Below are 16,718 nucleotides of genomic sequence, written 5' to 3' on the forward strand. Positions count from 1 at the left end.
GTCTCTTTCCTTTTCTCCTTTTCCTGGGCGTTGGCTTTCCTCTCCTGTTCTCTGTTATAAAAGGTATTGGTGGCTATCTGGACCATTTCATCTAAAGAGGCAGCAGGGTCCTGCTGCCGTAGCTGTTGTAACTTTATCGTGATGGATAATGCACACTGGGACACGAATTTGTCCTTTAAAATCACTTGTCCCTTATAAGAGTCTAAGTCCAGATTGGTTAACTTTTGGAGGGCCTCTTTTAGACTTTCCAGAAAGGCAATAGGGTTCTCCTTGCACTCCTAAGTTATTGCTGAGACCAGGCACAGTCCCACAACTAATAAGCTTCTTTCTATTTCCATGGGTGCACTTCCTTAGGGGTGAGTCTTTCCGAAGCTTATCCTATCCAGTATTGTTGCAACCTGAGAGCCAGGCATCCCTGGCTCAGGATGCAGATCCCCATGCGGGTCGAGGCATGACAACCTCCTGGAGATTGAATCCCTAGGCAGGTGGAGGCATGTCGGCCTCCTGAGAATTGGGTCCCTGGGCACGTTGAGGCATGTCGACCTCCTGGCACCCTTGGACTGTCGGATCCCTGAGCAGGCTGAGGTGTGACAACCTCCCAAGGACTAGACCCCTAAGCAGGTCGAGGCAGGTCAACCTCCTGGGACCCCCGGATTGGAGTTGGGCATCCCCAAGGTCTTCAGTGTGACCAGTGCTGTGTAGGATTAAGGGGTTGTAATCTTAACTCATTGCTGGCTTGTCCACCAGGGATAGGAATAGATATCATCATGTAAAGCAATGCAAGTCTGTGCCTTGAGACTGGGAACCTGGTGAAACAGCCATAAGACTTATCCCCTTATTGCTCTAAGGGAATGTAAGTCACTGATTTCCTCCCCTAGTCTTTCATAAGGGCAGTTTAGGGTGTCTCCAGTGGTAAACATTTCATTGTCACAGACCCAGTCTAGGTACTAACAGAAGGAATGACAAAGGAGCGGGTTATCTGGTCCTGTTTGGGGCATTAGGGGTATTTTAATAAGCAGGGTGGAACGATGTTGCCGACAAGGGGGCAGGGCCCTGGTTGGAGGAGTTAGTAAGTGGCTTAAGAACAAATTGATAAGAGGCAACAAACCAGATGTTCACAAATGTGGGGTGGAGATTTGATCTGGGGGTATGTTTGTAACTTTAGGAGAAGGGTGGTAACCGTTTGGGCCCAAACGGCCTGCAGGGCTACTCCCAAAGTGGCAAACATTATCCCCAGAAGCCCAACTGCCCTTGGAAGGGATGCCACCAACAGATGACTTCTAGCGGGCATTGTGTGCCTGTCACCCACACTATTGGGTCCACTGAGAGGTGCTGTTGTCCCACATGTTGTAGGAAACATGGAAGATGAAGGCCTGAATATCTGGAGAGATTGGATATTACATAGCATTTCTCACCCAAGGGCCAGCTATTTTCTGGTTGTCCCTCCAGAAGATTGTAGAGCAACATTGTGGGCCTGGAGGGGACTCAGGAAAAGATCATGAAACAGGAGGGAAGGGGGCAGGGCACAACTTTTGAAAGAATGACATAGCCCAAGGGCATAACATAAACTGATTAAAATCAAATGGGTCCAAGATGACAAGTCAAATTCAACTAAACCTTGATCCTCAATCTGCAAGCTAAATGATACACCCAGAGATGCCAGGACAGTTCCAAGTCACTGTCAAAAGATGGAGGAGTGGGTGGTTCCCCAATGGAATGATCTTCCCACTAATTAGCATATGAAATCACCCAGCCCTCAAAAACTAACATCATATTCCATGGCCTCTCCTCTGTGATGGCCCACACTCTTGGCATGTGCTTCTCTCTGAATTTGAACAAATCCACCTCTTACCTATTGCTGTCTCTCTCACTGAATTTTTTGCAATGAGACATCAAGAGTTTGAGCTTCATTAGGTCCTAAAACCAGGCACTTTGGGTTTTGGCCAGGCTCAAGTCCCAGTAGAGAGGAGCTGAAGGACAGGAGAAAAAAGCAGTGGGAAAACGTACTGAGGAATCCCCTTCATAACCTGCTGGCTGCTGCTGCTAAGTCGCTTCAGTCGTGTCTGACTCTGTGTGACCCCATAGACAGCAGCCCACCAGGCTCCCCCATCCCTGTGATTCCCAAGGCAAGAACACTGGAGTGGCTTGCCATTTCCTTCTCCAATGCATGAAAATGAAAAGTGAAAGTGAAGTCGCTCAGTCACGTCTGACTCTTCTCGACCCCATGGACTGCAGCCCACCAGGCTCCTTCGTCCATGGGATTTTCCAGGCAAGAGTACTGGAGTGGGTTGCCATTGTCTTCTCCATCATAACCTGCTGGAAAATCTGCTAAATACCTGACCTGTGCTCACAGTTTTCACTGGCCTGATCCTTGGCACAAAGATGATTAAGGACAGAAGAACCCCTACCCTCATGGGCAACAGTTACTAAGGCACAGCAGATAGTAGAGGCTTTGGGACACCTTGGGGCACCCGCTGCCACTCATCTGTTCACAGGGGGTTCGAGGAAACAAGGAATGAGATATTGTAAAGGAATTAAGATTTTGTTAGCCACGTGTCTTTCCAGCCACAGGGGCAAGAACTTCCTACCCCAACCGGAGGTCTCCTGGAACCTGAGACAGCCGTGTGAGCGTTCTGCTGAGTTTGTTTTTGCTGTCCTGGTTTCTTGCACGCTGGGCTTCTTGTCACTTCCCCCGTGCTGGGTTTTCTTCACATCCAGCTTCCACCACAGGAGCTTTTGGGTTGGGCTTCTGCTGTGCTTGGTCTCCGTCTTGTGGGGACAGAGCTGAGGTTGTTTCAGCCAGGTTAAATCCCAGTCACAGCACTATATCGGTGGAGTGTGTAATTTCCTTGGTTCTGTCTCACCGCAGCAAAGATTTGAAGTGATGGACGGACCAGTGTTACAGCTCAATTTTACTTGGCAAACAAAGGAAAATGTATCTTTGAGGCGTGAGGGCGCGCCAACCCAAAAGATGCGAAGAGAGGAGAAGCAACCCCCACCCCCCAATTTTGGCTCTTTTTATATGTTTTTTCTCCTCTCCCTGAGCCTGCCCTATGTAAATTGGGCTAGCCAGGAGGGCTGTTTGTTTCACCTGAGGTCCACGCTCTGGCCCTTGGACCTTCATTTGTTTTATTTTCACAGGCTTTTCCCTTTGTCTTTTAGCCACCGCCATTCTGGATTCCTTTTTCCTATTCTACCTACCTAACATTAATACACTGGAGAAGGCAATGGCACCCCACTCCAGTACTCTTGCCTGGAAAATCCCATGGATGGAGGAGCCTGGTGGGCTACAGTCCATGGGGTCGCTAAGAGTCGGACACGACTGAGCGACTTCACTTTCACTCTTCGCTTTCATGCATTGGAGAAGGAAATGGCAACCCACTCCAGTGTTCTTGGCTGGAGAATCCCAGGGACGGGGGAGCCTGGTGGGCTGCCGTCTATGGGGTCGCACAGAGTTGGACACGACTGAAGCGACTTAGTAGCAGCAGCAGCAACATTAATACACATACTCTAGAAATCATATGGAATTCCTAAAATTCTGATAGGTCCTAGTAAATGACTGTCAGTCATTTTAGTAATTATCTTAAGTTGTTGTATGTCACAGCAGTAACCAAGTTTTTCAGTTGCATTATAATCATATGTTTAACCTTGACTTTTAAAGTCTTTTGTCATTTATAGACAGTTATCATTGTACTTTGCTTTTTGCAAAAAGTTTCATCCTTAAAGAAAATTCACAAAGTACTTCTTGACAAGTACAAATTTCTGATTAATATTCATATCATACTGCTGAACTGGGTAAGAAAGAATTCTAATGAAAACTGGATGGCTTTATATAACTGTTAACAGAAAATAAAGGTCAAGGATTAGTCATATAGGACTGGGTGAACTGAGTATGGTTATAATTTTTGTCTGAAATATTACTGCTGACACACCTTTGGAATGGCTTTCCTAACCTTGAGGTTTTTAAAGCTCAATCTGAGTCTTCACGACAGGTTCCAGCATAGCCAATTTAGAAGTCTCCATAGTCAATTAGCCAGACTTATTTTATGAACAAGTAAGTTTCAATTTGGCTATATTTGGTAGAAGTGAGGGTACCTTTAGAAAAAAATATTGTTTCAGTGAACACTGAATTCTAGTTTTGTTAATTGAGGTCTGTATTTACTAAGGAGACTAACACTCACCTTCCAGATAATGCCTTATAAAGTTTAGTCATTAAAAAGACCCTCTGTTTCCAAAGTTTATCACAGTAATCTAACTTTGGAAGAAATCAATAATGCACCATGACCTGCAACCAGATTATGCATACTGGAAAAGACAGACAAAGGACTTGGCCACTTTTGAAGGGACCTTATCAGGTCTCTGCTGAATGAACTGCAACTCCTGTTTCCAACACTTGACTTAGATAAGACCAGCACTACCAGGCCAGTTTGAGAAGATAATATCTGAAGTAGACAGCTAACCCAAAATGTCAGAGAAGGCCTGTATACTGACTACTCTGACAACTGCTCACAATTTTGCTAATGAGCCAACTGTATTTCTTGGGCTCAACCACATGCAAGTTTCAAATATCAATTCAAGTGCTGGATCTGTGGACAATTAACTACATCCAGTATTCCCAGGTTGCCTTGAAGGATTTCTCTTCTCCAAAATGGTCCCTAAACATTTTAAAATTAATTCTAGCACTGTGCAATATAAAGTTACCACCAATACCACTAAGTGATACTGTCTTATTTGTTAACTCATCTTATGACCCATGAAGTGTCAAATTTTTGTTCTGAACCATCTTCTTACTTCAAGTTTAGGGAAAATACAAGGAAAATGATTTGATTCAGGAGGATTTTGGCTTAAATCTTTGCTGATGATATTGCCACCACTATCAATTTAGCTTCTGGAACTTGTAAGTTGATATTTTCCTGCCTTTCAAGCTGTGTCACCTACTTATACTAAGATAATGTCTAAATGACTTGAAATTCTAGACCACATCTGCAGTTCTCTATAAAATCATCACGTCTGCAGTTCTCTATAAAATCACGGATATATACAACACACATGTGAGGAAAGTGGGCTTAAAAGGTTTATGGGACAACTTAGAATTGAATGTCAGTCCTTGCCAAACATCCTGCTAGTACAGTTCCCGGGAAAGGAGAGAATCGGACAATTAGAACTTGACATGGAGGGACGTGATAGACCCTAGGACAGGCAAGCAGTGACCCTGGTTTTGAGTGACCAAATGGTTGATCACCTAATACTTTCTAGTGAAAGATTACTTCGCACTTTCCCCCCATTGATCATTAAATTTCCTGTTTTATGGCAAGACAAGAAAAATTTAAACAATTTTTTCTCTGCCCTTTGGTAGCCTCTGTCCCCTCTACTGTGCATTGTGTATCTGCATTATGCATCCACCAAACTTTCTCATCAGCAGAAATACCTGCTCAACCATAAAGAGAAACATTCTCTTAGCATCACCAAGACAGCTCCTTAAAAGATAACATTCCTTCTTGATCTTATAAGGGGCCATGATGATGCTTAGATCTGGATTGTATAAACTGTCAATAATACATCACTTAAGGAACAGCTCTGTCTCAACAAGCTTCCAAAACTGTGCCTTTACTTCACTGTGAGAGCTTTCTGATATGCTCCTCCTGGGTTTAATCCTCAAATTTGACTCAAATAAAAGTTTCAGTTTCTTAGATTGACTCGTTTTCACACACTGACATATCATAGTGACTTGCTTCCTCACTTATGTCAATGTTTCAAATACTACCTCCTCAAAGAGACCTTTCCCGACCTCAACCGGCCTACGTGACATAGCAATGCTATTCCCACTATTCCTTAGTTATTTCTAGCATTTAATATCTGAAGTTGTATTATGCATATTTTGATCACTCACAAAAATGAGCGTTCCCTAAAGGCAGGAATGTTGTGCAGCTCACTCAATGCTCCATCCTCATGTGCGGCAGCATACATGGATGGCACAGAGCAGCAAGGGGTGCTGTAACCATTGTTCAAAGGGAATGAATGCTCGGAACTCTTGCAGGGTTTGTAGAAATCTTCCATGTTCTTAATCTAGAACTGTAGTTGTTTAATGCTGATTCATCCTGCAAGTCTGTATGCCCTTAGAGAACAGGAATTATGCCTTATTAATTTAGGGGTACACAGGAGGCATTCAAATGACACTACCTCTAAAATCCCAAATGCCAACCCAACTTGTCTTTCCATACAGGGACTACTATCAGGATTTTATATGAATTATAGTTTAATTCAAAAGTAGGAAAATACATCACATTTATAATGCATTTCTCTGCATATAACAAAGTAAATACAACTAAGTACTGATCATTTCATCTTTATTTTTAAAACAAAGCCATTTTTAAAATATAAAAAATAGACCTCTTTTCCAAGAACCATTTAAATATGGCTTTGAAAACCACAATATTTACAACAAATAGATGGTAGTGCAAAAAAGCATTCATATGTAAATAAAAATTACTTACTGGAGTAGCTAATAGGTCCCCTTATATAGATACTAGATGATTGAGGGTATATTTGTTGACATTTGGATCATTCTGGCATCCTTTTGGGGCAGAGGCCTTTATATTTATAGACAATTACAATAACTCAAAATCAAGAATGGCCTTTAGAGTAATCTGTATTAAACCTGACTTTGAGCAACCAATGTAGATTGATCAATTATTTGGGATCTGAAACCACACATCTGAAATCTGAAGTGAAAGTTAAAACTTTTCATTTTCAGTTTGTCAACAAATATACCCCCAATCATCTAGTATCTATATAAGTTTATCTATTAGCTACTGATTTATGGTCAGGAAGGCTAAATAACGGCTGATATTGCCCGATTTTGTTCTGATTTTATAAATAAAAAGACAGTAAGTATCTATGCCAAAAAATAATAGTGGGATCCAGAATTACATTTTAAATTATGAAACCAGCCTCTGGGAAAAAAGTAGTGATGGAATGACAACACAAGTCAGATATTTCTCAAAGTAAAAGAAGTATATAACTTCTTGAATTTTTCAAACTTCAAATGCATTCCAGCTGAATTAAAACTAAAGCACATTTATGGAGGATTTATTTTCCCCCCACCAAACTTTCCCAATTCAAAAATGGTCAGGATTTGGGGAATATCTTTCACAGTAAATCTTTAACGTTTAATTTACTCTTCAAATGTCAATGACATCTTTTAAGAGGCCATTTTCTTGCTATTGCACAGAGGTTGATTTTTAAAGCCAATCCAGGCAAATGAGTTCAGAAAAAGCAGTGCATTCTTCAAATCCATCCAGCAAATGCTGCAAATCAGCTTCTACTTGGACAATGAAACGGAGAAAATTTGCGAAATTCTCCACTTGGTGTCAATTTTACTGTTATGTTGCTGGCAGCCATTTCAGGGAGAGGTAGCCAAGTCCCATACCCATGGGGAAGGCAAAAGCAGAAAAACATAGTGAAGACTGAGCTGTTCTGTGACTTCTAATGATTATACACCAAGTTTGATTATGAGCCATGTTGCTGTGCAGTAATCTTCTGAGTTTTATGTCTCAAATACAAAGGAGCATGTTGCTGCCTTGGGCAGATGTAATTATCTTCTCTTAGTTTATGTCGTCTTTTCTAAGGCCAAGTAAAAAATGTGAGACATTTTCATATACCACAAAGGTAATACAGCAGGCTGGAGTCACTCGAATCAAATTGGGGGCAATCCCTTTGTAAAATCCACTGATGCCTTCTTTCCTTTAGAGAGAGAGGGAAAAAAAAAAAAAAAAAAAAATATATATATATATACACACACATACACACTTAATTTCCTACAGAACTAGTCTGAAGACACAGAAGTTTAGCAGACAGGGCGCAGAGCCAGCATTCAAACCTCTGGGATTTGAGTTCATGTTTTCAATGTCCTGAAGTAACAGTTTATGAACCATTCGTAGGGCTTACATGCCTTTTGTGGGAATGAGGAAGAGAGGGTAGGGACACCTCAAGATGAACTAAAAAGCGCTTCAATCATAACCATCTTCCAGATGCCTTTAAGTATATGAACATATAGGAGTATAAACTGATCTAACACAAGCATTAAACATTTCATAAATAAATGCTCAGTTCAGTTCAGTTGCTCAGTCGTGTCCGACTCCTTGCGACCCTATGAATCGTAGCATGCCAGGCCTCCCTGTCCATCACCAACTCCCAGAGTTCACTCAAACTCACGTCCATCGAGTTGGTGATGCCATTCAGCCACCTCATCCTCTGTTGCCCCCTTTTCCTCCTGCCCCCAATTCCTCCCAGCTTTGGCTCCATCCCTTCATTCTTTCTGGAGTTATTTCTCCACCAATCTCCAGTAGCATATTGGGCACCTACCAACCTGGGGAGCTCCTCTTTCAGTATCCTATCATTTTGCCTTTTCATACTGTTCATGGGGTTCTCAAGGCAAGAATACTGAAGTGGTTTGCCATTCCCTTCTCCAGTGGACCACATTCTGTCAGACCTCTCCACCATGCCCGCCTGTCTTGGGTGGCCCCACAGGGCATGGCTTAATTTCATTGAGTTAGACAAGGCTGTGGTCCTAGTGTGATTAGATTGACTAATTTTCTGTGATTATGGTTTCAGTATGTCTGCCCTCTGATGCCCTCTTGCAACACCTACCATCTTACTTGGGTTTCTCTTACCTTGGATGTGGGGTATCTAGACAATACTAAAAACAGCACACACAAAAATAAAACTTTATTTCCTTCATGCCTATGGTTGGAATACGGCCTTGAAACTTTTCACTTAGGTTCTCAATACAGATTTACTGAAGTGAACTGAACTGAAATGCTGAATATTCTGTTCTGACCTTTTAGAATTAAAAAGAAACATGGGGATGTCTACCTATAACAGTTTAAGGATTCCCATACTGAAGACCAAGCATCTCTTCCACATACAGAAACAAGTTACTTGCAAAAGTCCTGATACCAGTAGAGATGTGGAGCCTTCTTAATTATATTAAATTAGGTTTTTTTATGACTCCCTATGCTCAATGCCATCCAAATAGTTTACAACACCTAAAATTTAATTTGTCAAACACTTTCACATATCTCATTTGATTTTTATAAACAACTCTGTTAACACAGAAATTCAAATTTTACAAATGAAGTCAAGTCTCACGTAGTAAATGGGATATGTTCAGGAAGGAGCCATCAGCCATGTCTTCACCACAGACATGGTCTTTGCTATAAAACTAACGTCAGTTGGATAGTTTAAGATTTATAAGGTACCTCCTAAGAGCCATTCTAACATACACGTGCTCTTACCTCCATGTCTTTGTCATAACATCCAATACACCATTGTAAAACATGTGCTGATCTTGCAGACGAGCTCTTATAACCTGGTAAGGGTATGTTGCTGCCACAGCAAATATTTTGGATAGTGCTGCAACCGATATATATTCTACTGTGCTCTAAAATGACAATATAAGACATTTTTTTTTTTAGATGGAATTTCTTTAAAAATAAAATGGGAAAACACTGAAGTGGATCCATAAGTGAAAACTGGTTTCCTCTCTTAACACAAACTCTGTTTTTAACATTTATCTGCTCTATTTTTAACATTTATGTGTCATTAGCCTATAAAGTATTTAGCTATAAATTAAATTAGTGGCCGAGTTGGTACTCATTATCATAGCAATACTACTAAGCATGATAAAATTTCCATCTATTAAATGCCCATAAAAGTAAATACCAATTTTTTTTTTTTCAAATTCATCTTACCAATTGTGCTTCTGGTAATCTATTGATATGTTGGTTGTATTTCAACTTCAATAATTCATATGCCATAAACTGAAGGGCACCATGTGATGTTCCAAACAACCCAGGAATAAACCCCTAAAAAAGATAAAGAAAAAAAGGATAAACTAACCAAGTTTCCAAAGGACCACAGCTTACGGGGAGGGGAGTAAGGAACGGGTGACCTCAACGTGTGACTTAGAGAAATGGTTATTCAAAGTTTTAGACAGTGCTTCTCACCCACCAGTGTCATGATACTACTTTTGGTAATGAGGACAATGGTTTAAAGTACAATTTCAATGCAGACTTCAGTTTTCATAAATTGTTCTTTGCCCAAATTTGGCTTCTTCTCAGGACTGATTACAGGTCATTATGACCAACCTAGATAGCATATTCAAAAGCAGAGACATTACTTTGCCAACAAAGGTCCGTCTAGTCAAGGCTTTGGTTTTTCCATTGGTCATGTATGGATGTGAGAGTTGGACTGTGAAGAAAGCTGAGCGCCGAAGAATTGATGCTTTTGAACTGTGGTGTTGGAGAAGACTCTTGAGAGTCCCTTGGACTGCAAGGAGATCCAACCAGTCCATCCTAAAGGAGATCAGTCCTGAGTGTTCATTGAAAGGACTGATGCTAAAGCTGAAACTCCAATACTTTGGCCACCTGATGTGAAGAGCTGACTCACTGGAAAAGACCCTGATGCTGGGAGGGATTGGGGGAGGAGGAGAAGGGGATAACAGAGGATGAGACGGCTGGATGCATCACCGACTTGATGGACATGAGTTTGGGTAAACTCCGGAAGTTGGTGATGGACAGGGAGGCCTGGCGTGCTCCGATTCATGGGGTCGCAAAGAGTCGGACGCGACTGAGTGACTGAACTGACTGACAGGTCATTCAGAACTCAGACAACAAAGCCAAGGGAAATTACAATTGTCAGCTATTTAGAAATATGTTGATGATAATTTATTACCTTATACAATCCACGCACACCTTCATACTTATATATTTTCACAAGCGTATCAAACATTCCTTTATATTGCCGCTGTGAAGCATTAACAACACTATCGTACTGTAACATAAGGCGAGTTTTTGTTACCCATAGTGGGTTGGTGATGCAGAGGGTCATGGCTCCTGAAATCAGATTTAAATACTATTATTACTCAGCATACAGATACTTTCTCACTTCTGACAATCCGAATTAAGAACAGTCTGTTTATATAAAGAATGGGGGGTGCTTGGGGGTGGTGCCTACAAGTGTAAGATGTGGTTTCTGAGGCACAGACCTAGGGTTAACAAATGGATAGACATAGTTTTTGGTGGTCTTAAAAAGTCCTCCATGTAGTTAGAAGTAAATTTAAAAGGAGATAAAATGTAAAACACTCCCTTTGAGAGGTGTGAGGACAACAAAGATGTCCTGGCTCCTAAACCAGGTGTGGAGAATGGACGGAGGTCCTGGGAAGCAGACGCTGATGAAGAGATACAGACGCTTAAGAGGAGGACACAGTACAAGCCAGAGGGACTGAAGCCTGGGGAAAAGGACCAGGAAACCAGCATCTCAGCCATCTGTGCATGTGTACACATATACCCACCTCAACTGCACCACAATCTTCCTCAAACCCAACTACATAAAGACAAAAGTAATATTTACATTCTTTACAGAAAGTGACAAGTTTATAAATAAATAAATAATCTGGTTTAGTTTCTCATTTGCTGCATTTCCTAAGTAGTTCTTTATTCAACAAATATTGAGTCCTATGTGACTTAGGTCTCTGACAGCAGTTAGGTATTCAAAAATGAGCAAGATAATTCTTGCCATAAAAAATCAATCAGTAAACAAGGAAGGGAGGTTCAAGAGGGAGGGGACCTATGTATACCTATGGCTGATTCAAGTTGAGGTTTGGCAGAAACCAACAAAATTCTCTAGAGCAATTACCCTTCAATTAAAAAATAAATCTAAAATTTAAAAATTTTAGTAAACATTCAGTAAACATTAAGAAACCAGGGTGGGGAAATTTCCTGGCGGTCCAGTGATTAGGACTCAGCGCTTTTACACCTGGTGGGGGAACTAAGTGCTCACAGACTGCGTGGCGTGACATGATATTCCTACTCCCCCCGCCAACCCCCAAACCACCAAGATATCAAGGTGTCAAAGCAGGACTCATAAGTCCCATTCATTAACCCTGTGCCTAAGGGACCACATCTTACAGGTGTAGGTACAACCCCTGAGCACCCCCATAAGTCTGAATATTATACATACATGAGGCAATTAAACAAGGCTACTAAATTGTTTAATTTGAAGATTGAAATCATACTTTAATTGAAGAACACTCTATCAAATCATCTTAAATCAGAGTCATAAGCACTCTAAATGTTATATCCTTTGTGCTAAGTAAAATTCTTGAAATCTACTCAGGGTAATCCATGAGTATACCTGCCTTCTAAGAAATTTCATGTGATAACTGATTAGCATAGTTAGAGGAGCATATTTAAACTCAGATGTTCACAGGGAAAAAGGCAAATAAAGAACAAAAGTGAACACCAAGTTGGAAGCTGATGTTTTATATTTCACACACCACCTTACCAGCTTCAGCAGCTGAGATGAGATATTCTGTTGCCTCTAACCGTTCAGCTCTGCCTTCTGTCTTATATGACTTGATGGCATTGTAACTGGAAGAATAAAACAAAAACACCTGGATAAATATTTGAATGGGAGTCACAAAGCAGGAAATACCATTTTCAACTGTGGGTAATTTAACAATATCCAAAAAGTAGAAGTCAATGCATAATCCAACTACAAAATTAGACCTTTCTCAAATAATGGGTTTACTGGAAGACAACACCATCTCTCCCCCCAAATATGGAAGGCTGGCGATACATATGTAAAATATTTTCACCACACACTCAACTGTTAATCATAACAAAAGAAAACACAGATGATATCATGAGAGATTCAGAAATTACTACTGATCAGAGAAGGCTCTGTGGAGGAGGCAGCACTGAGCCAGGTATGGAGAAACAGGTGCAGCCAAGTATGGAGAAACCGGTATGGGGAAACAGGAGCATGAGTAAAGTGATGGGAAGTGGATGGGAAGACCTGGTTAGTTTAGCCACACTTGAATGAAACACTGACATTTCTGCTTTACTTGGCAGAAAACAGCCACAAAATACTTCTGAGTTAAGGGAGTTATCAGTCTCCTTTTTTCTCTAACTCCAATTTCTATCTTCTTCCAGGAAGATGACTTCAACTAAATAAATCTTTCCAAACTTGACCAATCCATTTCATCATAAAACAAGTATATTGTTTTATTATATGATGATTTCAACACATTAAACCTTACATGGCTTGCCCTTACAAACTGTTTAAAGAATCCACACAACTCTAAAGTTATTAACACAATAAATTTTATACATACAGTTTCACCCATCTAAGCATTCCTTACAACTGAAAATAAGAAAAATATTTAAACAATATTAAGGCTGGTTTTTATTTTGCGTTCACTTACAAAACATTTTAAGGTTGGTTTGGATACTGCCATAAGATTATAAGAGATAAGGTAAACTACAGGACACAAAAGAGGAAAAGGCAAATATACCAGGAGAAACAGTGGAAACAGTGGCTAACTTTATTTTCTGGGGCTCCAAAATCACCGCAGATGGTGACTGCAGCCATGCGACAAAAATACACTTGCTCTTTGGAAGAAAAGTTATGACCAACCTAGACAGCATGTTAAAAACCAGAGACATTACTTTGCCAACTAAGGTCCGTCTAGTCAAGGCTATGGTTTTTCCAGTGGTCATGTATGGCTGTGAGAAAGCTGAGCACCAAAGAATTGATGCTTTTGAACTGTGGTGCTGGAGAAGTCTCCTGAGAGTCCCTTGGACTGCAAGGAGATCCAACCAGTCCATCCTAAAGGAAATCAGTCCTGAATGCTCATTGGAAGGACTGATGTTGAAGCTGAAACTCTAATGCTTTGGCCACCTGATACGAAGAGTTGACTCATTTGAAAAGACCCTGATGCTGGGAAAGATTGAAGGCGAGAGGAGAAGGGGATGACAGAGGATGAGATGGTTGGATGGCATCACTGACTAAATGGACATGAGTTTGAGTGAACTCCGGGAGTTGGTGATGGACAGGGAGGCCTGGCATGCTGCAGTTCACGGGGTCACAAAGAGTTGGACACAACTGAGTGACTGAACTGAACTGAACTGATGTTTCCCTAAAATGCCATGTATTAAACAAAAGCCTCCCCATTCATGGATTCAGTTTCAAGCATCAGAGGCAAGCTCAGGGCAGCACACGCTCCTCCACCTCAGGGTTATAACGCTTTGTTTCCTCACCCTTGAACACTCAGTAACTTGAATGTGGCTGCCACAGGCACTGCCTGTGGCTTCTTCAGTAAGCATCCACTGGCGGGTATAACAAATCGTGATGCCAGTAAAGGAGTGAGGAAATGCACGAGCTTTGAAGATGAAGGAGCAGGTCAAACAGGAGATAAGAAGAAACATGCCTCAAGACTCTTTCAGTCATGCACTGGTTTTGACTTTCTTTTCCCAAAGTGCTGTCCTGTGATACATGTTCTGATGAGGGCTGCAAGATCTGTCCACTTCTGCTCTTTCAACTTCAGTATGAATCACATGTATTTTGGGAAGCCACCTTCCTGATTCATCTCACAGAAATGGTTTCTGCAAGAGTGTCCATCTCATCCTTTTACCTTCTTCCTATTAAGAACTTTTTCCCAAACCAAATGCCTTTGATAAATGATTGAAGCTTACAGAAAATGAGACTAATAAGGCATTCTATGCTTCTTAACACTTGAAGTCAGAGAAACTGCTTAAATGATCATTTTGCTTCACCAACTGATTTTTTTAAAAATAATTAAAAACAAAAATTCCTTTTTATTTACAACTGTAAAATCTCCCAGAGCTACTCACAAAAAAAAGTAGAGTCCCCAGGATAAACCTGCACCCCACACATTTGGGGTTACTCCTTGGTAAAGTCCCCGTAGTCCATCAAGTTTCCAAATGGTGGTCAAGCAATGCAATATTCCTTTATATTTTGGTCTCAATTCCAATCCGTCACTCACTGCAGTAAAGGATACACAGAGTTAGGTGGAAGCAAAGTTCTAGCTCTGAATTATAAACATATGTCACACAACCAGTCATATAAAGGAGGTAAACAACACACACATCAACAGAAGAGAAAGTAGAAAATCTCACCCATTCTTTTCTCTCAAAAGTTCTAAATTAATAAAACATGATAGGGTAAAACAAAAACTAAGTGATACAATACACATTCTATGTTTTTTAAATAAGAATTCCATAAGAATGTTTTGCAAGTTTAAAAGATAACACTTATTTTAAGTAACTTCTGTTTTATGAAAGATTCCACAAACCAAGAAGAGATTGAAAAGAGTAATACAGATGTAATATATCTAATTTACAAAAAAGGATTCACAAATAAGAAAATGACAAACAGTCCCTAAACTTTTATGGGCAAATTACATAAACTGCTGATTCACAGAAAATTACACACGGTCAAATGGAATAGAATGGACAGGCCAGAAATAAACCCACCCACTTACAGCCAGTTAATTTGTGACAAAAGAGGCAAGAATGTACAATGGAGAAGACAGTCCCCTCATAAGTGTGCTGGGAAAACTGGATAGCTATGTGCAAAAGAATGGAATTAGAACATTCGCTAACACCATGCACGAAAGAAACGGAAAATGGATTAAAGACCTAAATTTAAGAATGGATACCATAAAACTCTTTAAGAGGGAAACACAGGCAGAACACTCTTTGACATAAATTGCAGCAAAATCTTTTTGGATCCACCTCCTACAGTAATAAAAATAAAAACAAAAATAAACAAAGAGGACCTAATTATACTTGAAAGCTTTTGGATCCGGTAACCCCATTCCTTGGCAAGTATCTGGAGAAAACTCTCATTCAAAAAGATAAATGCACCTCAATGTTCATTGCAGCATGGTTTACAAGAGCCAAGACACAGAAGCAACTTAAATGTCCAACGACAGATGAATGGATAAAGATGATGATATATATATACACGCAAAGAGTCAGACATGACTGTGCAACCGAGCACACACACACACAGATATACACACACACAATGGAATAATACAAAAGAACGAAATGATGCCACTTGCAGCAATATGGAGGGACCTATCATACTAACTGAAGTCAAAGACAAACATCATATGATATTGCTCACATGTGGAATCTAGAAAAATGATACAAACCAACTTATTTACAAAACAGAAATAGACTCAGACTTAGAAAACAAACTTGTGGTTACCAAAGGGGAAAGGTGAGGGTAAGGGGTAAATTAGAAGGCTAGGATTAACATACACATACTACTGTATATAAAATAATCAACAAGGACCTAAGGGTGGGGCACAGGGAACTCTACTCAATACTCTTTAATAACCTATATAGAAAAAGAATAGATACATGCATACGTATGTAACTGAATCACTTTACTGTACACCTGAAACTAACACAATGTTGTAAGTGAACTATATTCAATATACAATAAAAAAAATTAAAAAAGGATATCACACATACAACATGAGAAATTAAGCAAATATTTTATAAATGGAGTATAACCTCTAAAAACTGTGAATTACTATATTGTACACCTGTAATATATAATATTGTATTCGATAAAAAAGCACTGAGTTTTCAACCTCACCAATAAAATACAAATTAGACAAGGTAGATTTTTCTCTTTTCTTACCTTCAGAATTAAAAGAGCTTTATGATTTGTTATAGGGAAATTTCCATGGCCTTTTGGAGAGAAGTTTTACACTATCTAATAAGATGCTTACTCCTTGGAAGGAAAGTTATGACCAACCTAGACAGCATATTAAAAAGCAAAGACATTACTTTAAGGCTATGGTTTTTCCAGTAGTCATGTATGGATGTGAGAGTTGG

General features: G+C 40.2%; 1 protein-coding gene across 1 annotated transcript in view; it reads right to left on the reverse strand.

Moving 5' to 3' along the window:
- Positions 1 to 6,280: 6,280 nt before the first annotated feature.
- The window catches only part of SLC25A32 (solute carrier family 25 member 32), a 32,482-nt gene continuing 22,044 nt past the window's right edge, over positions 6,281 to 16,718 (reverse strand). The window contains exons 2-7 of the mRNA XM_005899365.3: positions 14,697 to 14,847; positions 12,346 to 12,431; positions 10,735 to 10,895; positions 9,753 to 9,866; positions 9,297 to 9,442; positions 6,281 to 7,743 (exon numbers count right to left, since the gene is read on the reverse strand). Of these exons, the coding sequence (XP_005899427.1) occupies positions 7,605 to 7,743; positions 9,297 to 9,442; positions 9,753 to 9,866; positions 10,735 to 10,895; positions 12,346 to 12,431; positions 14,697 to 14,847 (797 nt within the window). The 3' untranslated portion in view covers positions 6,281 to 7,604. The remainder of the gene's footprint in view (positions 7,744 to 9,296; positions 9,443 to 9,752; positions 9,867 to 10,734; positions 10,896 to 12,345; positions 12,432 to 14,696; positions 14,848 to 16,718) is intronic.

Source organism: Bos mutus, chromosome 14 (genome assembly GCF_027580195.1).
Source record: "Bos mutus isolate GX-2022 chromosome 14, NWIPB_WYAK_1.1, whole genome shotgun sequence".
NCBI lineage: Eukaryota > Metazoa > Chordata > Mammalia > Artiodactyla > Bovidae > Bos > Bos mutus.